This window comes from Chenopodium quinoa, unplaced genomic scaffold (genome assembly GCF_001683475.1).
Source record: "Chenopodium quinoa cultivar QQ74 unplaced genomic scaffold, ASM168347v1, whole genome shotgun sequence".
Lineage (NCBI taxonomy): Eukaryota > Viridiplantae > Streptophyta > Magnoliopsida > Caryophyllales > Amaranthaceae > Chenopodium > Chenopodium quinoa.
Genome location: NW_018742738.1, coordinates 6594983 through 6619032, shown reverse-complemented (window position 1 = coordinate 6619032; position 24050 = coordinate 6594983). Strand labels below are relative to the sequence as shown.

The following is a 24050-nucleotide window of genomic DNA, read 5'->3' as shown; positions in this document are numbered from 1 at the left end:
TTGCCCAACTTTCCACTTAAAAGTTGCAAAATCAGTATGCTTGGACACAAACATACCCAATCTTTGTCTCCTTCCAACAGTCAAATCTTCCTCACCACTAATAGGAGGTGTGTGTATTTCCTCATCACTCTCTTCATAATCACTGTGGGGCCCAAAAGAATCAGCAGTTGCACTTTTCCCAGCCTCTATACTATTCCCGACCTCCTTTCCCTTCCAATTCTTGTTGTATGCTCAAACCCTTAGCTGCTTCAAGTTAAATTTTCCTTGCTACCTCAACAAGTTGAGCAGTGGTATCCCTTACCCTTTGCCTAGCTATGTTGTACTCTTCATCCCCACTATCAGACTGATATTGAAGCTCCTCATCCAAGATCTCTTCAGTCTCCTTCTCAAGCTCTTCCTCTATCTCCTCTAGACTATAAACCTCAACATCCAAACCCTCACCTCCTTTTTCCTCGGAATCTAAATCCTCACCACCCTCCTCTTCACTCTCATCTGTGTAAACATCTCAAAAGAAAGGTTTACTCACCATTCCTTTGCCCTTATTAACTAGTGGGTTGTAACTAGGGTCACCATTGTCACTGTCACTGGATTAATCTGGTATCAAGTCATTAATGGGGATAGGGCTGTCAGGCCTTGAATCTTCCCACTCATAATTATCAATAGGGTCTGTGTTTGTGTTTTTGGAGGCTGCTATAATTTCAGAAAGAATGGGGGGTTGCCCTATTTCAGATGTGCTACTAGGGTTTAAAACATATTTTACTCTAAATGTACTTTGGTTGGATAAGGAAATGGATGGTGGATTTGGAATAAAAACTGTGGGAGCATCTTTTTTTGGCTTTAGTGAGCTGTTAGTGGCTTTTTGGGAAGGTTCAACAATAGTCAATGGCTGACTTTGCTTTCTTGTACTACATCTAACTGGTGGTCCCCTCTTCACTTCAAGTTTTTTGGGTGACACAGTTTTGGACCTCACATTTTTGGGATGGTTTTGTTTTGCTGAAGCATGTAACTCTAGGGGAAGGGTAGTGGGTCATTCTCATCATGCAAAGCATAAACCTCCACTCCCATGTACTTCTCTGCCACCTTTATCATTTCCCTCATACTATCATCATCTGTCACCCTCCTCAAACCATCCACCATACTCAATCTAGGAACTAAGTATAAAAATCCCTTAATTCCGTTCTCATATCTAGCACACTTCATAACCAACTCCATAAGATAAAAGGAGCACAATTCATCAGGATCCACATTAAAAGTTCTCCCTGCCCCACCATTGTCAAGAGTCCTAAACACCCCTCCATGCCACATTTTCAAGCTTATTTTAACCATACCTAATTTAAAAGGAACTACAACACAGTCAACAATCAATAAAACCAAACAAAAACCTAGCATTTATGGTACAAACTAAATTCACAGATAATCAACATCAATTTTGGCAAAATAAAACAAACAACCTACAATTCAAACTCAACAGTAAGATACAAATTCAAATCCAGCACGCAAAAACAACATTTTCGAGTTTAATTGTTTAGGGTTCAACATTGCCCAGCAAAATTCGCAAAATTTTAGATGAAATTTAGGGGTTCGAAAACTTACCTAAAATGGAGTTCTACGCAGTCTAAATTTAGCCCAAAAATGGAAGCTTTAGCCTTCACTGCACCGTACGCAAGTGGTTAAAGTCAATTATGGCTGACAAAAGAGCTATGTTGAAGTGAGTAATGAAGGATCAGTTCTTTCACTTTCAAACATTAAAGAGGGTAGTTGGGAGGGAAAGAGAGATGACTTGTCATCTTTGATGAGGGAAATTAGAGGCATGTCATCTTTGATGAGGGAAATTAGAGGGAATTAGAGTACCCAAGTCCACGTAAACATAGTTTACCTTGTAAGCCGGTTTCAAGTAAACGGGAGTGCTAAAAAAGATCGGGGGGTAAAGGTGGCATTATTGAAAAAAAAAACCAAAGATGGGATTATTAAAATTCAAAGCACTAAAGGTGGGATTATTCCCATCAATTTTTCCATTAATTAATCATATCATGACATGTGTCATGATTTAATCCTAATGATTAACAGAGTTGACGGCCGTTAGTCGTTAATGGCACTCGGTGAATTGGTGACACTTGGTGAATTTTGAAAACCTTGATGACATTTGTTGAATAATTAAAGTGATCAGTGACATTTGGTGAACATTTAAAAAATGCACCGTGTACCTTTGAGGTTTTAAAAGATGCATTGTACCCTTGAGATTTGTAAGAAAATGAACCAGATACCCCTAGACTCGTAATAAATGGTAATTTTGTTAGGTTAACCCTAAGCATCAAATTCATTTTAATTATTATAGTGTAATGCTAATGTAATGTTAAACCATTTAATTATCAAGTACATTTAAGGAACTGTTCTAATTGACTGAACTGAGCTAAACTGAAATTATTGGAGCTGAATTAAACTAAACTGAATTGAAATAAATGTTTTATAAGAGAAGAAAATTAAGAACTAAAATGAACTGAAATGAAGTTGAATGAATTGAAAATAATCTGAATAGAACACCCTTAGTTAATAAATCAAATTCTAACACCCAAAAGTTTAGGATTTAGAATAATAGATGGTGTTCAAATTTTAATGTAAATTTTCCTTTTAGGCGGTTTTCATGCATATATATAGAGTATTATAAAGGAATTAGTATGTGGCATGATTTTTGATTGATAAGTCAATGATCGAGGTAAATAGTTTGGTTTTTTTTTTTTTTTTTAAACAAATGTTAGGAATACACGGTACATTTAAAAGTTACACATTTCCCAAAACAAAATACGATCCGTAACAATTTTTTTTTTATTTTTTATTTTTAAAGAGAGAGGGTGTTATCGTCAAATGCAACCGCTTAAAATTTCGTGAAGAAGAATCAAAGGGTCTAATACTCATTTACTCATTGCATTTTAGGGTTTAAGCTGTGGTGATAGAAACACGAATAAGAGAGGCACAACATTCAGCAAAGGTTTTAGATAGAGAATTGTAGCCGGCAACTCTGCAAAAATGGACAAGAACATGCTCGGAGACCTCGACAATCTTCCTGAAGAAGATAAGATGAAAATGGCTGCCATGATCGACCAGCTCCAAATTCGCGACAGGTCCTCTCTCACTCATGTTTCAGAAAAATCGATTTGATTTTGCCTTTTAATTGAATTTATTCATAGTACAAGTTTAAGGCTTTTGATTGCTTCTAATTTGTGAAGATTTTGGGGATTTGAATAGTTGTAGATCCTTTTTAATCTAATGTATTTGACTTTTTTCGGCTTTGTGATGCTGAATTAGGCATCTGTGGTTTTCTGAGTTCTTAATTGGGACTTTGAAATGGTAAATTTGGTATCGAATTGATAGTGATTTTGTCGAGGAATCTGATGATTCGATTGTTTAGTTGTGCAACTAGAATAGGAAGTATTAGAGGATTCTAATGCTTTGGGGTTGTCTTGCTTTGAAAGCGTACTTGTGTTTGAAAGTATTTGAGCTTTAAAGTTGGTTGTTAGATCAGTGGTTGTTGTAGTGAGCCTTGAATATACGACTGCATTCTGCTCACGCCACTTCGAGCTGCTCTTTCCCTTAGGATTCTAATGCGATAATGCTCAATTTTTAACAGATCAATTAAGAGGGTGAGGAAGAGGAAAGGAATGATCTGCTTATATTGTGCGTAGTAGAAATAATAAAAATTCTTTGCACAAATATCAATTTGCTGGAAATAATTGGGATTAAGTGATAAAGGTTTATTTTCAGAATGGTAATTTAGTACTTCCTCCGTTTCTATTTAGTTGACGCGTTTGATTTAGGCACACATATTAAGGAGAGAAGAGAGAGTGAGAGAGAATGAAAAAACAAGTGGGGTACCTTGTAAATGCAAGATAAAAAATTTACCCCAAATGGAAACGTGTTAACTAAAAGAAACTTACTAAAAAGGAATACGTGTCAACTAAAAAGAAATGGAGGTAGTATATTACAAGTTGGAAGATTTTTGGTTGTGGGTTGGTAAGTGTTGTATATGACATAAAAGATGTTGGTGTAGCATTGTATTTTGGTTTACTACATTTTGGATTTAAGGAATGGAATGGAATGAAAAATTTACGCAATTGTTCTATTTGAGATTTTTTTTGTATGAAATCCCTTCTTACCAACCTCTTGTACCTTGTATCCAGCTCTTGGAATTACTCCCTGCTCAAAGTACTGTTATCTCATGCCTCCCTCCTCCCTCCCAGTATGAGAAAAAATTGCGCAAAATTTTAAAGGAAGAATAAGGTGGAAATTTGCATTAAAAGCTGGAATACGATACAAGCTTTCGAGATTTGTTCTCACTCAAAGTGTAAACTAAAACTCAAGAAATCTCTCAAAATTATTTTCTGTGAGTTCTTTATCACTGATATTCAGCATTTTTCATTATACAACACTTCTTAGTCTAATTAAATGTCTGGCCTCTTCTCTAAGCTGATTCTAACAACTAATTATGCACTGCCTACACTACCCCTCCAGCCCTCCCCCTTAGGCTAATTCATTAAATTACCAGCTGCCTTAACTTCCACCTTTTCAAGATGGATGGTAATTGGTGCTAAAAATCCCTGGCCTCGACAACAATGGTCATTTTCATTCTGAAAATTGATGCCAGGTTCCCACTGGCACTTAGTGATGAGTCTATGTACGTCCACTGGTGGCGCAACTATGGTGAAATAATCTTGGAGGTTTTTGTGGGATGATGAGATGATGTGGGGGTTTGTTTTGGTGTTGGGGCCTTTTGAATTAGAAAAGCTGGTAGAATTTGATTCTGAGTGGGCTGAAAAGATTTTGAGAGATGGCAACTAAGGACCTAGGATTGGAAATTTTGGGTTTCTAAAAAATGGGTTGGGAAAAGTGGTCTTAGTGAGTGAATTCAGACATGGCTTTTGTCTCATTAAAATGTGGAGTGGATAAGTTTGGAGAGTGTCTCCATGTCGTTGTGAAAAGAATTGGATATTGTTGATAGGTGGAGTTATGAGATGGGGTTTAACACTTTTACCAGTTGAGAAATGAGGGTTGATTAATTTGGTGAGGGCCGAGGGCTTAGAAATAGGATAGTTAGACTAGGCCCAAACTCATTAATAATTGGGCTGTTGGTTACTGAGATGGAGTGACAAAGTGGGGTTGTGTTGTAACACATTGGTGCATTAATTTGAACATGGGCTGGGTAGATATGAGTTGAGTGTCAGCATTGGTTGGCTTAAAAGGACTTTTGACTTCAGAATAGTCAACCCAATTATTTACCTTACCTGACTATACATAAATGAGCTGGCCTTTATTTAGCTTCTCTTGCAAAATTTGAATCCCTTATTTCTCTTTGATGAAAGAATCTTTACCTTCATTTTCTAGAACTGGCTTTTTCTTCATGACTAAATTCAGCGCAGTTGGGTCTATCCCCCATCAATCCTCAATACTTCTGTGCACCACTTTCCTGTACTATTTAGACCCACCACTCTTCGTTAAGATTTTCCTGCCCAATTCGTAAATATCTGTGTGTGTCAACAACTCTACTGCCACATCTTGGGATCCTCGTTTCCTCCAGATATCTCCATCCTCTCATTTGCTTAAAAATTTGGTGTCCAATTGAATTTCTCGTCTTATGTTTCTTTTCTTTTCTTTTTTTTTTTAAATTAAAAAAAAAAAAATGGAATCACAGCATAAGAAGGCATACATTAAAATACAAGGCAACCAAAAACATGGAATTAAATAATTAGTTCTGAATTCATTTGTTTTAGTGATAAGATTCGTAATCTAACAAGTATATAATTAGGTGGAATTCCAATCCATACTCCAGGTTTCTGATTTTAATAACATTTCCATCCCATGTATGCTTTCAATTAATTTAAATCTTTGCTACTGCAAGGTTAATATGAAAGTAGATACAAAGTCTTACTGCATCTAAGATTGTTTACGCAATAATGCCTTAAAACCAAATTGATCACAAGTTAAACAACTAGTACATACATATATACTTTTAGTCAGGCAGGAACATTTTGATATTAAAATGCTCCTATCCTATAAATGTTTATTTTATTGCAGATGTCAAGAGTGCCCTTTAACTTAAGTATCCGACTTTCCCCTAGATAATCTAAGTTGTTCAGTTCTGTAGGTGTTTGGTTGATCAATCTGGTCAAGTTATGAAATGTTTGCATATGGTAATTGCAAAAATCTATGAACTGTATTATGAGTGATATAATTCATTTTTGTGTGTCCTAGAAATGCATTGGAGGATTCATTTTTAATGCAATGTTTCATTAACATTGTAAATCTATTAAGGCATCAATAATGGTAACCGTAGTCCCTTTATCCAGCGATTATTATCTTTTTTCAGCATCTCACGACACTTTTGGGCCTTGTCTATATTTTTTTAATTTTTTTTTGGTAAAGAGGAGTATATTTTTTTAATTGCACACAGTAAAATCCAAGTCTTCTCCAAGCCATGCAAGTATGCAACAATGGTATTTTACAAGGTGTTATTATCAAAATGACATCTTTGTAAAGTGTTTCTCTACTGATTATTTATTTATTTAATAGATTTTTAAACATTAATTGTTATTATATCTTGTGTGACTTAAACTTTTGAATTGGTTTACAATAGTCGAATTTAATCCTTGACCTTTTATGTTTTCCCCAAAATTTGCTCTCAGAGAACTTCACTGTATTTATCTTTGGATGGATTACTGATAAATTTAAAAATTATTGAAATTGATTCAGTCTAAGGATGTACAATTCTCTGGTGGAGAGATGCTTCACTGACTGCGTTGACTCCTTCCGACGTAAAACTCTTGACAAGCACGAGGAGACATGTGTCCGGAGGTGTGCTGAGAAATTCCTGAAGCACTCTATGCGTGTGGGTCTGAGATTTGCAGAGCTTAACCAGGGCGCTCCTACCCAAGATTAAGCATATGCCCTTGTGCATAACTAATGCCAAGTCCATAGCATTGATTGTTTTTAGTATCTTCCAGTATTAGCGGGGAATTTTGCCTTTGTTGGACCTCTGATAAAGTGATAAGCTGGATTGTTCCTCATTTATCGAGGATGATGATGCATTTGTGTTTGCAGGTCCAATGCAATTTTGGGGTGTTTTCATAATGACAATAGGATGACTTGATTCAGAAACTGTGATTACAGCTGAAATTTTAGCCTTGGCTTAAAAATCTCTGCTTTAATTTCTAGACATCTTTCTCCTAAAACCTCTGTGGGTCTCTGGGCATTGATTGCATTGTGATAGTTATTGATCTATATGAGCCCCTACGACCATGTGTTCTTATTCTGTTTGACCTGGCTGCCGGTCATATTTAGTTGCTTTAACTTAATTAAATGTCATCAATAGTGAAAACAAACAGAAATTGCTTTTGAAATGAAGCAAAAGAAGCGCCATTAGCAAAATTGTGCGCATAATTCCTAATTTCTTTGTTGTGCTCTATTCCTAAAAAAATACACCTATTATTCTTCAGTGTTAATCTTGATTGTAATCTGGGTCGTAGTCCATATGAACACTAAAATTTGAAAATAGTTTGTCCCACTGGTATCATCATTTTGAGAAGAGAACGACTTTGTTTTTTTTTGATAGAGAAGAGAACGACTTTAACTATGAGTAATACGAAGTATAAACAAATTTTGTATTAATGTATTAATGTAAGATTATAGATGGATTTTACTTTATAAAAATAAATATGAAAGAAACTTTTGGAATAGTATTGATTGGTTCCAGTTCTGGTTTCAATTTTTGGGAATTAGTCCTAACCGATTGTGAGTCTAGTTCCTAAAATTTTTACCAAGTGCGAGGTTTGCTTATCCCTAATTGGAAGATTTGCCATCAAGGAAAAAGGGGCTTAGGAACAACTGAACAAGTGTGTGTATAGGTTGAAACAATGAACATGAAATTAGCAGAGATTAAAGGTATTATTGGTAATTCATGGTAATTAATCATCAAGTTAAAGGACTTTATTAGACCGACACAATTGCTCGAATGTCAATAGTTCGTAGCTTCTTGTTTGTTGCAGATAAGAAGTATGTTAAATAGATGTGCAACCTATCGAGGATAAAATGCAGATTATTCTATGAAGGCGGGATTTAAAAGCGGTAAGAGTTTAATAAAGTCCGCCATTATTGTAGAAAGAAGAGGGAAATTTAGCGCTCAAATGCAGTGAAAATTTTTAGCGCTGAAATTTCATAAAAATTTAATCTCAACATCCCAATTTAGTTTGTTAAATGTTGAGCAACCATTAATGGCTAATGAAGTTGAAGGTATTCTCGAAATTGTTAGAATAGGAGCCAAACAACATTCATCTTCTTGTTGCCATGGGTAATCTAAATTTGAGTTCATTTAAAAATAAAATACAAATTATCAACTTGAATTACTAATTGAACCATAACTTTCATTATTTAGATGGTTGTAAGTTATTAATAGAATTTGATACAGTTGAAGAAATAGGCTTTGCAATGAATTTTTATTGATTTTACTTAAAGTTTGATGGTGATTATTGTAAATTAGTGATTAAATACACCGTATTTGAAGATAAGGACTATTAGAATGTTGATTTATAATGGTTATTGGTTAGATATATTTTAGCTTAGCAAATTGTGAATTTATAAAACATGTTGTAATTATGTTAGTGTCACATGAATTTTTCTAGTATCAGTTTAATTAATGTTGGTATAATTGTATGAAATTTGGTATCATTATTAAGAAATATAATTATATGAGCAGCATAAGCTATATATCAAGTATTTTGTGATAATTGTAGAGAATCTGTATCTTAAGGCAAATTTGTATTGAAAAGGACCGTGTGTTATTATTATGATGATCTTAATGAAGTTTTCTAATGGAGAGTGGGGAGGAAGAGGAAGATCTTCAAATAGCTCACGCCCCACAAGTTGTAATGGAGTGTGAAGAGGAGATGAGGGGGGTCAGCCGGTGGTGGTGATGGGTCGCTAGGGGTGGGGGGGGGGGTTTGATTGGCGACTCATCAGGTGGGGGAGAGCGGATACTGACAGGGTGAGGATGACTGGGTAGTGGAGGTGATGGTAAGTTTTTTTTTATAAGTAATTTAATTGTTAAATAATTAATTAAGTTAAAGGTAATTAGAAGAAATGGGGGGAATTCGAGGGTAATTAAATGAATTAGAGGTTCTTGGTTGTCTTTAACAAAAAAAAAAAAACAGTTACGTTTTAACTTGCCAAATATATTTTTAAAGTTTTTCTGACAAGAATGTTGCTATAAAAGCTTTTTTAACAAATTTTTCTAATAAAAAAAAAACAATGGTGTAATTATAAAATAAACTACTAATAACATAAATAACGTATTTATATAATCATATTAGACTTGAATAAAACTTTTTAGACACGACTGAAACTTTAATGGAACTTTATTAAAACTTATCTGACTCAACTAAAATGTACTAAAAGTTATTAATCACATTAAATCTGATAAAATCCAATCGAAATTTATTTGAACCGATCTAAACTTATTTAGTGAACATAACATACCATTAATAGGTAAATTACTTTAATAACTCATAGTTGTCCAATGAATTTTACTTTACATTGTAATTACTGCCTCATTCCTTGTGCTTGAAATCTTCTCTATTTGCATGCAAAATTTTCTTGGATACATAACACAATGTTTCATATGTGGCTGATCACACCGTGTAGTCGGAGTTACTTGGTTGGGTCTTACTAGTCGATTAGTCATGGTCTGGGTTATTTGGTCAGTCGGGGGTCACTTATTCATGGTTTGCTCAATCAGGGGTTACCTGGTCGATGTTTTGGTAGGTGTCATCCAACCACACTAAAAACTCGTCGTTTTCTATGTGTAATTGTAAAATATTAAATTGATTTTGGGGGGAAAAGATATCTTTACATTAATATTATTTTTTTAAACATAATATATATTAAATATTTGGAATGATATATAATTTAAATGATTGTTAAACTGGTTCTCAATAATATTCTTAAAACTTATTTTAATAATATTATTGTGGACAAAAGTCCACCTAACATTTTGTTGAACATATTGACCCTAATTTTAACATAGTAAACTTTATTTAAACTTATGTGACCTTTAATAGTATTGTTATGTCACTACTAGAAAACAGGCAAATGACGACGGGAATTTTCCATCGGAAACATCCCGTTTTCCGTCGGAACTGGTTGTCGGAAAACCTTTTGTCGGAAAAAGGCCCTTTTCTGACAGAATTTCCGGCGGAACCACTATTCCAACGGAATTCAGTACGTCGGAAGTTATTTTAAGGCCTGAAATAGTCCGTCGGAAATGTACGGCGGACTGTATTCCGCCGGAAAGTCCGTCATACATTTCCGACGGAAATTTCGTCGGAAAATGCTTTTAAAAAAACAAAAAAAATACCTACCCCACCAGCAGCCACCACCCCACGACACTAGCCACCACCCTAGCCCACCTAACCCGTATCTTCACCCACTACCCAACTGTAGGGAATATTTCAAGCATTACCCCAAACTTGAACCCTAGTGTGATCATACACTTAAGCATGGTGGCGTTCAAAGGGAAGAAATCTAGAGAAAAAGAGTTGCCAACAAGTTTTAGGAACTTGTAAACCGTTCACAGGATGAAGGTTACACCCATAACGATCCAGGAGATCCTTAACTCCTATAGGTCTGGAACCATGACTGGAAGTTCGGGGATGAAGGTACAAATCCAACCTAAAAGAGATTGAACCTGCCCTAATAATAGGCCTCTACTTTATTCTTCTCGTATTCATGTGCGCTTTTAATATGTTAACCCTAAACCCGTCTAGTCCATGTTGGTATTTTCACCAACATCTTGATCGAGCAATATTATCGACACACATTTTCAAACATTAATCATGGTATTTACTTGTTTTATTTTTGCAAATGTTTAACTTAGATTCTCCATTAAAATTTAAGCAACTCCCAAAAAAGTTAACTAATTAATAATTTTCCCTAATAGATAATAGAGTTACAAAAGAAAATTTGAGATATTTTATAATGTGCAAGTGCAATCTTCTTAATAGTTAAATTTAGAAATATTTTCAACAATAAGCTAATTTTTGTGCGGCTAGCTCCAAATAATTAAATCTTTTGATCTTTAAGGATACTTCTCTTTAAATAAATCAGATGGCTTCAACACAATTATACTTAATGTATTTACTAAATACTATAATAAGCTTAAAATAACCGCCCACCCCAAGTCTCCCACTACATGTATGGAAGCCCTTACTCCATCCACCACCGACCACCAAACGGACCACCCCTCTCACCCTTGACCCTTTTATATCCCCCCTTGCTAGCGACTAACCATCTTTTTGGCCACCTAGGCCAACCCCTTTATCAACCCCTCTATAAACGCCACCCGAGACCCATCCAAACCCACCTCAACAACCCACCTCAAAATCCAATCCCCTAACGGCTTAACTCACCTTAGCCACTTACTTCAAAACCTAGAACCTTAAACTCACCTTCATAACCATCCTCGAGACTCACCTGAACCACCGACCTCCAAAAATTACAAACTTGAACAACCGACTTAAAACCCCATACATCCGACCACGGAATTGAAAAACCATTCCTAAGCGCCACCAGCCTTTTCAATTTTATTTATATTTACCGAAAATAATACTAATTTGTTTATTTTCTTAAGAAGGTGATGTCCATATACCACACCTAATAATTTGATACTAATTTTATTATTGAAACATTTACAAATTCATTTTTGATACCAAAATAATAAAAATGAAGAATTACTAAAAAAATCTACTCCATTTTTCGTATTAGAACAATACATTGAATAATTAACTAAGGTTTCTTCTGCTAAAATGATCGTTTGACCCACCACTACATTCAACCACTGCACCAGAACTCCGTCGTCTCTTCCGCTCAACCTCGCCATAGTTTGGCTTTGAAAACCGCCCACCGTCTTTGTTGTTGTTTATCGTCTTTGAACCACCTCACTTTCTTAATTTTGTCCTCCGTCATTGCTTACCTTTCTTGGATCACCTTCCTCTTCTTAAACTACTCCTTACTCTTTCTCATAACCCGCCATATATACATTGATTTTCAATTTCCAAATTTGAAATTTAAATATTCAATTCTGAAATATTTGAAAGTGAAATTTTCAGAATTTTGGGATGGGTCAAGGTGGGGCTAAAATTCAACCAATAGAAATTCACCATAGTGAATGTCTATGTGGGATATACATAGACTATGTCTATGTGTACCCTTTTCGAACCATAAACAATCCCTTATAAGAGAAATACTAGATGTCGCGTCGTAGAGCGTAGAGTCGTTTGATATACTATCTCAGTTTCATATTATATAATGATTAAATATTTTCTACTCACACTTTATATTAAATTGTTGCAATATGAAACGAAGGTAGTATTGTGCATTTGATTGGATCTAATCGAGCTTAAACGTGACTCTGTAATATCTTAGTCAATTTAACTGCTGAGAGAATTAGGATGGATCATTTTTACGTGTAGTATGTTATACTACCTCTGTTTCTTTATAGCTGACACGTATTCATTTTTAGGATGTTTTTTTTTAGTTGACACATTTTCTTTTGAGGTAACTTTTTTACCTTGCATTTACAAGCTACCCTATTTGCTTTTTCATTATCACATTCTCTCTCCTCTTCTTAATATAAATGGCCTAAATCAAATGCGTCAATTAAATGGAAACGGAGGAAGTATGAAACATAATATAGAAAAAAAGACTTGGTAAACCGTTCATTTTAAAAGGAAGTAACAATGAACAATAACTTTATTTATTTGATACACTAGCAAGAATCACTAGTAAACATTGAAATACAATGCAACACACTTATACGTTTTATATATGGAGTATAAAATAATAATACTCCGTAATAAAAAGAGTAAACTGCGGGTTACGTTTTGATTTTGTCATTTGCAACCGCTTCAGCCACTATAAAACAAGCATATTTAGTTACTATTTTGACAGACAATAGTAACTAATTAACCCTCACTCAAGATAAGTGATTGAATATATAATATGCTACTATAAATGACCTATATATCTCCACCACTCTATTTTTCTCATGAAAATAAAAGAGAATACAATTAGAGATGCTGAGAAATAAACTAAAAATTGCATGCATATGGAATAATAATTATAATATAATTAAGCTGAGAGGGATGTAATTAATTAATTAATCCATGAGATTATTAATTATATTAATTAGCGTACTTTGAAATTCTTGCCTACGTATGTTTGACCAAATTGCCAGTTAGCCGGTGCCAAGTTCAATGTAGTAGAGGTACGATGGTCACTAGTAGTGACTCGGAAGGAGAGGGCTTGACCAACCAAAACGACGTTTGATTGCCAATTTTGACCCCAATTACGACTCATACTTAACCAATCTGTTTTTGTACCCTTCACTCTTACACGTATGGCATCTCCTGCTCCAGCAACATTTGTGACCAATACCAAATTAAAGTATTGTGAACCGTTCATTGTGAATCTTATTCCTCCCGACTTCCTGCATGGAACCCTATTCACACAAATATAAACATAAATTAGACGAGACAGTATATTATAAACTGACTCAATACTCTGACTAAATTCAATGACTTAACTTAAAAGAGATAATGACTTGGCTTGTGTGACTCAAAGCTAAATACAACCTCAGTTTATGTGCAACGATTAGACATTTTCTCTCTTTGCTTTATGTCAAATCGTTGTACATAACTTGTAACGGAGGTAGTATATTAATTCATCAACTTCATAAGTTTATTATGTGTTATTCCGTAGTTATTAGTTCGGGTTATTTTTTACAGAAAGCAATAGTAAATTTGTCTCAAAAAGAATGTTAGAAATAATAAAAAGCTGTGTTTCCTTTCTTTTCATATATAATTTTTAATTTTGTCACCATATATGATATGTATTATTTATGTTAAATATTTATGTTGTAGTCAATGTGTGACAATTTATGATGCAGTAAGTGTTGCAACTTGCAAAATGCAAATAATCAAAATAATTTATTTAACTAAACACAAAGCTTCAATTTTTTTTGTCGGTTTGGGAGTTTATATGTAAATCACTAATCACACTTTTAATATGCATGTATAATCGTGAAATAATAAATCTATAAAATTAAGGAGCATGTTATCTAATTATCTTCCATTATTATTTGTTTTAAAACATCTCATTAATTTAAAAAAATGAATAATAATTGAGGTGGGAACATGATATGACATTATGACCCATTCCCATGAACGAAGACAGATCCGTCACTGCATTATCTGCATGTGCCTCATTCGGATTCTTCGCTCAGTCCTGTACTATATTTTCATGCTCTCATATTGCGTCCTCTGGTGCGTCATCCGCCTTTCACGCACATATACGCAGTATATAATTTTTTTCTTATTAGTGGAAATTGTTATATGCGATATTTCCTATTGTGATTTATGTCTGTTTTTGTCATAATTTTTTAAAATTATAAGAAGTATTATTTTGAGACCTGTATATAATATAACTTAATTTTTTTTGCAGTTTTGATGTTCATTTCTTTACAATACTATAAAATAGATTTGTGCCTTTGCAAATGCAAATAAGATGGAGAATTATTGACGTTCCAAACTAATTATTTAACTTAAGTTAATATACTATGGAATTTTTATATTAGTATTAACATAAGAAACCACCTTCCAACTTTCTTTTATTAATGTACATATACACTTTCTAAAACGATGTTTTTATGTTTTTATATGGAGGACTACTCAAGAAGAGTTCTTGTCTTTTAATGACCTTGTTAGATTTTAGTGATTGAAAACTTTGGATCTTTTCTTGAAGAGGCAATATGTAAGCTATATATCCACCGAAAACTTTCTAATGGATTTACCTTTTTTTTTTTTTTTTTTTTTTTTTGACGATCTAATGGATTTACCTTATTTGAGTAAAAGACAAGAGAATTGGTCAGTTTCTTTGTGATTTACATGGGGCTTGGACCATTTACCAATGCAATCAAATATGAATATGAATATATGATCAACTTTGTTATTATCAAGTTAATTTTATATTCTATTTAAGGTCATAATTTAAGAAAGGAAAGATCCATACATCTATATAGGCCCATTCTCACTTCTCTCAAAAAATCATAATTAAAAACTCTTATGTCCAATGAAATGGTGTTGATTAGTGATTAATGATTAGTTTTGTTTGTAATTTACTTAAAGACGGTTTCTTAAATTTTGGAAACACAATTACGAATTAAGATATATATATATATATATATATATATATATATATATATATATATATATATATATATATATATATATATATATATATATATATATTTTCCATTTAATATCTTATTAATTTTTTTTTCCATTTAATATTTTTTTTTTTCCATTTAATATCTTATTCAATATGGTCGAGGTTAGTGTTGGAATTTCATTGAATTGAGCATAATTTTGAAAATAGAGTTTTTATATTAACGTAGATATTAGAATGAGATCTTTATTACAAATATAATTATAAAACTATCTTATTATTATTACGTTCCTTGATTACAAATATTGAAAGTTTATGAACCCATGACAAATTTTATGTTTATCATTTGAGACATTGTTTGTAACCAAAGTGGTGTTTTTATGGTGTAAAGGGAAGCTGCAATAGCAATGTTTAAGCTAAGACTTTAACCAATGTAACTAATTATTTTGTTAGCATAAACCTAGTTTATTCAGAGTTAATTATTATTTATAACTTGCAAAAAACATGTAAAATTCGTAAAATTAACTTTCCGGGTTAGAGAAAGAAAAAAAACTCACCGGCGGTAATTCACAGGGATGATTCCGGCTTTGAATTTGGCAAGCTTGCTGAAAATAGGCATGGCGAGGTCAAAATGCTCGCGAGGAGGGTTGCACCAGCCACCATCATCGCTCGATTGAGCATAGTTAGGAGGGCAAAAATTGGTGGCAGTAATGGTGATAGAAGGGTTGCCAGGATTACACCATTGTGGATCATCAACACACTTGAGCTCAAAGCATGCACCACATGTTAAACCTTTGTTGAACAATGCTGTGCTTAGTGCTGCAGTACTTGTTCCGTATCCTGCGCTGTATAAGTTTCCATACCCACATGCTCCTCCTGCATTTTATTTTGGGAAACATATGTATCATTTATCATAATCAACAATTCTTACAATTTTCTATTGAATATGTTATCTTTGTTCTCAGATATACATTTTTTTTTTGGTGTTTAAAGACAAGTGAGAGAATTAATCTTGGGATCACATGAACTAAATGAGAAGCTTTAACCACTAGAGGCACTCTCTACTATGAGATGATATCACTAAGCTCATCAATAATAAAAAATGTAGTGTTAAATTAATAACATACGTATTCCCACCAAGAATTTAGACAGGTAATGCCTTCATATATTACTCACATGAATCAGTATTACTTATCAATAGTTCTAAGTATGAGTAGAATAATTATTTGAGATAATTTTACATGTATCCTTAAGTCAGAATGACACTTACGCGGCCCTATTCATTTCAGTTGAATTGGGTTGAATTAGAATTAACTACTAAAGAACAAGATTTTAGTATACAAGTATAATATAGAATTTTGTATAGATCAAGCATAATGTAATGTGAAAATGATGTAGATTCTTTTTCAAAGAAAATACGTTGACTTCACTCTAAAAAATACTTATCTACAAACTTTATACATTCGTTTTATTTATCACCTAAACGATGTCTTATGTAAAATTCCATAAAAACAAACACATATAATAAGTAAGCAAAAAGAGGATTCTTAATTTTACCATAATAGTACTAATAGAAGTCAAACTATTGGACTTTTTCAAAATGGGGCCTTGTACTTAAGAAAGTAACGTCTTACAAACTCAAACAAAACTAGCTAAACGATACTCCCAGTCCCCTGTAGTTTATATTATGGGCCCATTTTATGTGAGAGCTTTTTGGATCAAATGGTGCAAATAATAAAGGACAGATAAAGTACGTTGATTCAGCAACTTAAATATAACTAACAAAAAAGGGATTAAACAGAAAGTATTGATGCATATATATAGTAACATACCCATAGTTCCAGAAGCATCATCGCTGCCATAGAAGGTAGCATGAGCAGGTGTCCACGGGCCACCTTGGTAAACACCTGGAACTCTGCCATTCACGGACGAAAAAATTGAAAGCAAGGCTATTACGCAGAAACAAAACACATTAAACACCCTCATGTTGCTCATTTATTGGCCTATACGCGGGTGGGTGTGTGTAAGAAAAAGGTCGACAGAGACAAAAAAGAGAGGGAATCAAACAGGAAAGAATGGGGTGAAGAGTAGTGAAATTGGGAATAAGGAAGTGGTTAAGATGTGGGTATTTATGGAGTGTAATGTGAGCCTGTGAGGAATGGTCACAACTCATAGGAACTTACGTACCTCCTGAAAACTAATAATAATAATCACTTAATTATTGCTTCTACTTCTTTCTTTTTTATATCTATTTTTTGGGAGAGAATCAAGGAGAGGAGTTGCTGTTGGATTGGCAAATGGGTTACTGCATTTTTTTAATAAGATAGATGGGTTCAATAGCTTTAATCACAAGTATCGCACAATTGGAATGTACTTATTTCTTGTAGTTTATAATATCCATAGCTTATGCATCATACAACCAGTTGTATCTTGTTAGAAACTGCCGCTTACAAAATTTGCTAATTTACTGAGTAATTTAAATAATTAACAAAATTAGAAGATTACTTTGTCTATTTACGTAGAGTTACTGACGTAATAACATATCTTCACTGACATAAAACATATTTTGAGTTAAATTTTAGAATTGTTATTGGGGTAAATTAGAAGATTACTTTGTCTATTTGTTCGTAATTGGATATAAAGTAAACAAGAATTAGAGAAGGGTTTGGACCATGTATGTTATACTAATAAAATCAGCAAAGAAAAAATAAATAAATGTGCTCATCTTTAACAATTAGCAAAAACTTCTAACAATTAAAAAAATTAGGGAAATCCTCAATGGTAACCCTAATCTTTCTAATTTTCTCAATGATGAACACTAAAAATTTTAATTATCCTTGGTAAACCTCAATTTGTTATTACATTAAGTTAATTGTAACATTAATGATGTTATTAGGTTAAAGCCTAACCATGGTTAACAATTTTTAAAAAATATGTTAGTTTCCTAAAAGAGAAGGTATTCCGTGAGTATTGATGTACGAATATTTTGTTGCGGAAGGCTTGGCTGATATATTTTACTTGCTGACTGATATGTTTCATGTGTTTTCTGATATGTTTCATTTGTTGGCTAATATGGTTTTTTATGTTGGCTAATATATTCCTTTTGTTGGTTATAATGGTTTTTTTTTCTCTTTTGTTGGCTAGTATCAGACATCATTTGTCTTATGTATTTCTTTAGTTGGCTGATATATTTATTTTGTTGGTTGATATGTATATTTTAATTGTTGGCTTATATGATTTATTTTGTTAGCTGATATGTTTATTTTGATGGCTTACCTATTGCTTTTGTTTGCTGATTTCATTATTTGTTGGCTGATATGCTTCATTTGTTGGCTGATATGTTCCTTCTATTGACTTATTTGTACCTTTTGTTTGTCGATTTCATCATCTTGTTCGTTGATATGCTTCTTTTGCTAGATGATGTGTTCCGTCTCTTGGATGATAATTACCTTTTGTTGGCTGATATTTTACTCTTGTTGGCTAATATTTTACTCTTGTTGGTTGATATATTATTCTTGTTGGCTTATATGCTTCTTGTGTTGACTGATGTATTTTTATTAATATCTCATATGTTTCTAGATGACTTGATGAGCTTAGGTTAACTCCTGATTTTAACTTTCATCATAGATGTGAAAAGTTAAACCTAACTCATATGATGTTTGCTGATGATCTGTTGATGTTTTCTAGAGCTGATAGTGTTTCTGTCAAGCTTCTCTTCCAAGTTTTCTTGAAATTTTCTGGTGCTTCAGGGCTTTCTGCTAACCTTGATAAAAGTGAAGTTTACTTTGGAGGAGTTTCTGTTGATGTTCAGACAAAACTTACAGAGCTTCTTGGTGTTTCTCAAGGTTCTATTCCTTTTAGATATCTTGGGGTCCCTCTCTCTTCTAAGAAGCTTACAATTGCTCAGTATAGGCCTTTGGTGGAGAAAGTGACTGCTAGAATTCAAGGGTGGATGGCTAAACACTTGTCCTATGCCGGGAGGCTCCAGTTGGTTAAGAGTGTGCTGTTTGGTATTCAGACATATTGGGCTCAAATCTTTATCTTACCAAAGAAAATTCTGAAAGAGATTGAGGCTAGATTCAGATGCTTTCTTTGGACTGGCTCCTTTGCTCCTGCTAAGAAATCTTTGGTTGCTTGGAACTATGTCTGTCTTCCTAAAGTCTGTGGTGGCTGGAACTTACTTTCTCTCCCTGAGTGGAATAAGGCAGCTGTCACTAAGTTACTTTGGGATATTGCTCACAAGGCTGATAATCTTTGGGTTAAGTGGGTCCATATTTATTATTTCAAGCATAAAGATTGTTGGACCACTCTTATCCCTGCTAAATGCTCTTGGTTTTTGAAGAAAATTCTGAGTTGTAGAGATATTGTGAATGATCAAGGGGGATGGGATGGTTTCATACAGGGCAATAAGATAAAAATCAAGAAGCTTTATGCTACTATTAGGCCTCAAGTCCCTAAGGTTCCTTGGAAGAGGGTCATTTGTCATAACTTGGTAACTCCTAAAAGTATGTTTATCTTGTGGCTAGCTTTGTGAGATAGGCTTGTCACTAAGGATAGGTTGCTACAATGGCACATCTCTTGTGATCCAAGGTGTTTCTTTTGCTTGAATAGTAATGAAAGTGTTCAACACTTATTCTTTGATTGTGAGTACTCTAGACAGGTTTGGAACAAGGTTTTGAGTATTTTACATGTCTCCAAGCCTGTTCAGCAGTTTGATGATGAGATTGAATGGTTGAAGAAAATCTGCAGAAGTTCCAGAATGAAAAACAAAGTGATCCAAGTTGCCTTCACTGAAACAGTCTATGGTATTTGGATACAGAGGAATGCAGTTTTGTTTACTGGTTGTTGCAAGCTTGCTAATGTTCTAGTTAAGAATATTATCTTTCATTCAGCTTGTAGAATCCCAGCTGGAAGCAAGTACTTGATTGTGTAATATTCTACTTAGTTGGTTTTGACAGGGAGCTGCAGGTTTGCTGTTGTTCTGTTCTGGTTCCTGGTTGCTGTTGTTGTTCTGAAGTCTGCAGCAGCTTGGGTTTCTGTTTGCTGCAGCTTGGTTTGCATGGAGCTGCTTTTGATATGCAGTTGCTCTGTTTTGGCAGACTGTTCTGTTCTGCTGCTGCTATTTCTGGTCTGTTGCTGCTGCTGTTCTGGTCTGCTGCTGCTGTTGCTGGTTTGCTGTTGTTGTTGCTGGTTTGCTGCTGCTGCTATTTCATTTTGTTCAGCTTGTCTGTCTGCAAATCTGCTGCAGCTTGGGTGCTGTTTTTGGTTTCTTGTCTTGGCAGCTGGTGGTTTAGTGTCTCTCTTCTTTTTAGCTGCTTTAGCTTCTTTATTTGCTTGTATAGGCTGGTTTTGGTGCTTTAAGCTGTTGTTTTTGCCTATTTTTGTGTGCTGCTTTTGCCTTAGATGTTCTTGTCTGGTCCTGGCTCTCAGAACCCTTCCTAGAAGGTGGCTGTGAGCTTGAGTCCAGTAGTTGTCCTTGTTTCTCTCAAGCACCCTTCCTAGAAGGTGGTTTGGGTAGATTCTTGGACTTTTGGTGTTGGTTTGGCCTTTTTGGTGTGTGGTGTTTGGTGTTGTTACAACTTAGCTTCTTGTAAGTTTGTAACTTTCTTATTTAGGCAATAAAATTCTTATTTTCCAAAAAAAAAAATGTCATATGTCCCTAATAATGGCTGATATCATACCTCAATTGGCTGATATGTACATTTTGATGGCTGATATGAGTTATTTGTTGGCTAATATGATACTACCATATTTATTTCTTTCTATCTCCTCTTTCTCCCTCTTCCTCTCTCCTTTTTCTTCCTTTCTCTGTTTATCACGCCATTGTTTCTCTTTGTTTCTCATGCCATTATTTCCCATGCCACCACCCATTGCTTCTCATGCTATTGTTTCTCACGCCACCACCCAAGAGCTTACAAACCACGACCCTAACCTCGCTTACCCTAACCCACCACTCTAACCTCACGTCACACCCAACCAGCCACCAGCCTAACCTGCTGCTGTAGTACTCCAGCTACCACAACCCCTCCCCTGTTTTTGTCCTGCTATGATCCACCACCCTTCCTCTGTTGTGAGCCACCACAATCTAGGGTTTCAATAGCCAATATCGTCATTGTTGTCATCCACCATTGCCGTCATCATCATCGTTGTCTTCGTCGTCATTGTCTGATATGGTTTGGGTGTGGGTGGACGCACAAACACTTGGGTACGGGTGGATGTACCCAATAGTTTGCGTTCTGAAAATGCCCCTAATTAAATCCCTTCACCCACTCATGTCTAATCAAAATTGATAAGAGTATAAAAGCCTTCCATCTTCTTCATCTACTGCAGTTCGAAAATCAAAGAGTGGGGAATTTGTATATCATGTCATGAGCGAAAAAAATAGGGCCGGTAATTCTGGGTTTTGGGTGTTTTTATTGTAGTAATATCTCAATCGTAAATAGTTAAATCGAGGGGGTTTTAGGGATAATTTTGTTGAAAATAATGGAAATTGTTGTGACGATTGCGCTAGTTTTTGGGGTCAAATTTGCTCGACGATAGTTTATTTGTAAACAAAGTTCGATCTTTAGAAGCTATACACCACTAATAGTTTCAATTGAAGTAATGTATGTATTAACTTGTGCTTTACATTGTGTTTTGCTTTGTTTTTGGGTTTAATATGCAATGTTGGTGATTTTGATGGTGAATTATGGCCTATTGATAGTCTAAATTGTTGGAGTTAATATTTTTACTAGTGTATGTGCAAGAATTGCATGGTTGTGTTAAAAAAGTTGTTATCTTTGTTTGGTTGCTTTGATTTCTCTATAGGGTATTACTCTTGCACAAGTAGTGATCAGTTCTTGTTTATTTGTGTGCTTGTTGCAGAATGGTTGATAATATAGTGCTATAGTTTCAATATAGGGCTAAAGATGTTTATGTTTTTGTTAGTGATATAGATAAGGTGAATTTGATGGACCTTGTTGTAGAGTATTGGGAATAGACACAAGAAAGGTATGTTGAAATATCCCAAATCCCACATTTAAGTATGTGTATAAAATGAAGCATGTGAATCTTGAGAGTGATAGTGATTTAATGAAAATATTTGCAAACTTGGCTGATAAGAAAGTGATTTATATATGGGTTGGGGATGGTCTTAAGGACATTAAGGTTGTTGCAGCAGCTAGGTCACTAGTGAAGGGAAAACATCCAAATGTTGAGCCTGAAATTGTTATTGTTAAGAAAAAACTCACCCCTAGGAAGAAGAAAGTGCTTGATTTAATTGAACAATTACTAAGGATTAATTTGATAAGTATGTTCAGGGGTTAGGAAAAACACCTATAGTTGAACCTGACGTTCTAAATTATGATCCATATGAAACTTGGGATGAAGTCAAACAAAGACAAGAAGAGATTGAGAGAGGGGGAGAGAGAGAGAGAGAGCGAGAGAGAGAGAGAGAGAGAGAGAGAGAGAGAGATTGAGGGGGGAATAAAGGGGTACAAAGAGAGGGTCTGGTAGAGGGAGTGGAGTTGGGAGAGGAAGAGGTGCTGATATAAGCAGAGAATTTAGCACATATATTAGGATTGGGAGAGGGAAATAAGTTGGGATAGAGACTGGGACAAAAACTGGGATTGGGAGATGGATGGAAACTGGGAGAGGAAGAGGTGTTGGGAGAGGAAGAAATGCTGATAGAGGGAGATGGACAGAAACTAGGAGAGGGAGAGGTATCGATAGAGAGGGGGGAGCAGAAGGGGGAGAGGGAATGCATTAGAGAATTGGTTCAATATCTCCCCTACCCCATGGAAAACTAACCAAGTTGATCAAGCTGGACCCCAATCCCTGAATACAAATTCCTAAATGAAGTTATTGTAGGACTTTATATAATAATAAGCGGAATTGCATGAATCATATCCATAAGCATCTAAACACCAAGATCAATGCATAACACATAAAGAACAGATAAAGAACCCCAAGTGTGATTCCTCTACTTAGTCCATAAGCACAGATCAAACCTCCACTAATGCTAGTTAGTTGTGATTAAACCCTTTAATCAACCTTCAACGGAGAAGTGTGACACGAACTAACCACGATCCACCACGAGCCACCAAGGGGGGTGGCCAGTCGTACGGATAGGGAGAGAGAGGGGAGAGCCATGAGAGTGAGAGAGAGAATTAGGGTTTGGGACTTGGTTGTTTGAATCAGAATTAACTGACTTGTGAATTCTACTGTCAATCAAAAGTCATGGATCTTATTTATAGATCATATCTCTAAATAAGAGTCCATGTCAAGCCCAAACTCCTTGTCGTAATCAAACTACTCTAGCCCAACACTCCTTATGGTATGTCATGATCTCATGAGGCCCATTAATGGGCCTCTTACTTGTTTGACCCTATACCTTTTTTGTGTGACCTTGTAGGATCCATTCTATTGGGCTTTGGACTATTTAACAAGCCCAAAAATCATTTGCCACATCTAGAAATAGACAATGACGACCCTATAGAATGAACTAATTATCTCTATAATAGTGATCCTTGATATATCTAGTAATTGCACTTATTGAAAACATAATTCCTTCAATCTCCCACTTGTCTAAGATAAGTGTGCAATATTCAAATTCCTTAAGTCAATATGCGTTGATCAGATATTATGATTGCATCTCATGTTGAGATCATATTAATCTACAAATCTTTTCTTCAAATCTAAGTTAGAATTACAAAATAAATGATTACTGTGTAATCCATTTGAGCACAACCCTGCATTTTATGAATTCTCCCTCTTCAAGGGTCCAAGACACATTCCTAATTAAATAGGCA

General features: G+C 34.7%; 2 protein-coding genes across 2 annotated transcripts; one reads left to right on the top strand and one right to left on the bottom strand.

The window, feature by feature from the left end:
- The first annotated feature begins 2886 nt into the window (after window positions 1-2886).
- Window positions 2887-7453, top strand: LOC110724170 (mitochondrial import inner membrane translocase subunit Tim9-like). Its single transcript, XM_021903572.1, has 2 exons — window positions 2887-3119; window positions 6742-7453. Exons 1-2 carry the CDS (start codon window positions 3025-3027, stop codon window positions 6926-6928), a joined length of 282 nt encoding a protein of 93 aa, XP_021759264.1. The 5' UTR covers window positions 2887-3024; the 3' UTR covers window positions 6929-7453.
- Window positions 7454-13150: 5697 nt separating this feature from the next.
- Window positions 13151-17670, bottom strand: LOC110724169 (expansin-A4-like). The gene is made up of 3 exons (XM_021903571.1): window positions 17094-17670; window positions 15819-16137; window positions 13151-13537 (listed from the first exon to the last, which is right to left on the bottom strand). Exons 1-3 carry the CDS (start codon window positions 17254-17256, stop codon window positions 13225-13227), a joined length of 795 nt encoding a protein of 264 aa, XP_021759263.1. The 5' UTR covers window positions 17257-17670; the 3' UTR covers window positions 13151-13224.
- Window positions 17671-24050: the final 6380 nt, after the last annotated feature.

Coding starts and splice junctions, on each gene's coding strand:
- LOC110724170 (XM_021903572.1), top strand. CDS start 3,025: ATGGACAAGAACATGCTCGGAGACCTCGACAATCTTCCTGAAGAAGAT. Junction 3,120..6,741: donor CAGCTCCAAATTCGCGACAG/GTCCTCTCTCAC, acceptor AAATTGATTCAG/TCTAAGGATGTACAATTCTC.
- LOC110724169 (XM_021903571.1), bottom strand. CDS start 17,256: ATGAGCAACATGAGGGTGTTTAATGTGTTTTGTTTCTGCGTAATAGCC. Junction 16,138..17,093: donor TGATGCTTCTGGAACTATGG/GTATGTTACTAT, acceptor AATAAAATGCAG/GAGGAGCATGTGGGTATGGA. Junction 13,538..15,818: donor ATCCCTGTGAATTACCGCCG/GTGAGTTTTTTT, acceptor TTGTGTGAATAG/GGTTCCATGCAGGAAGTCGG.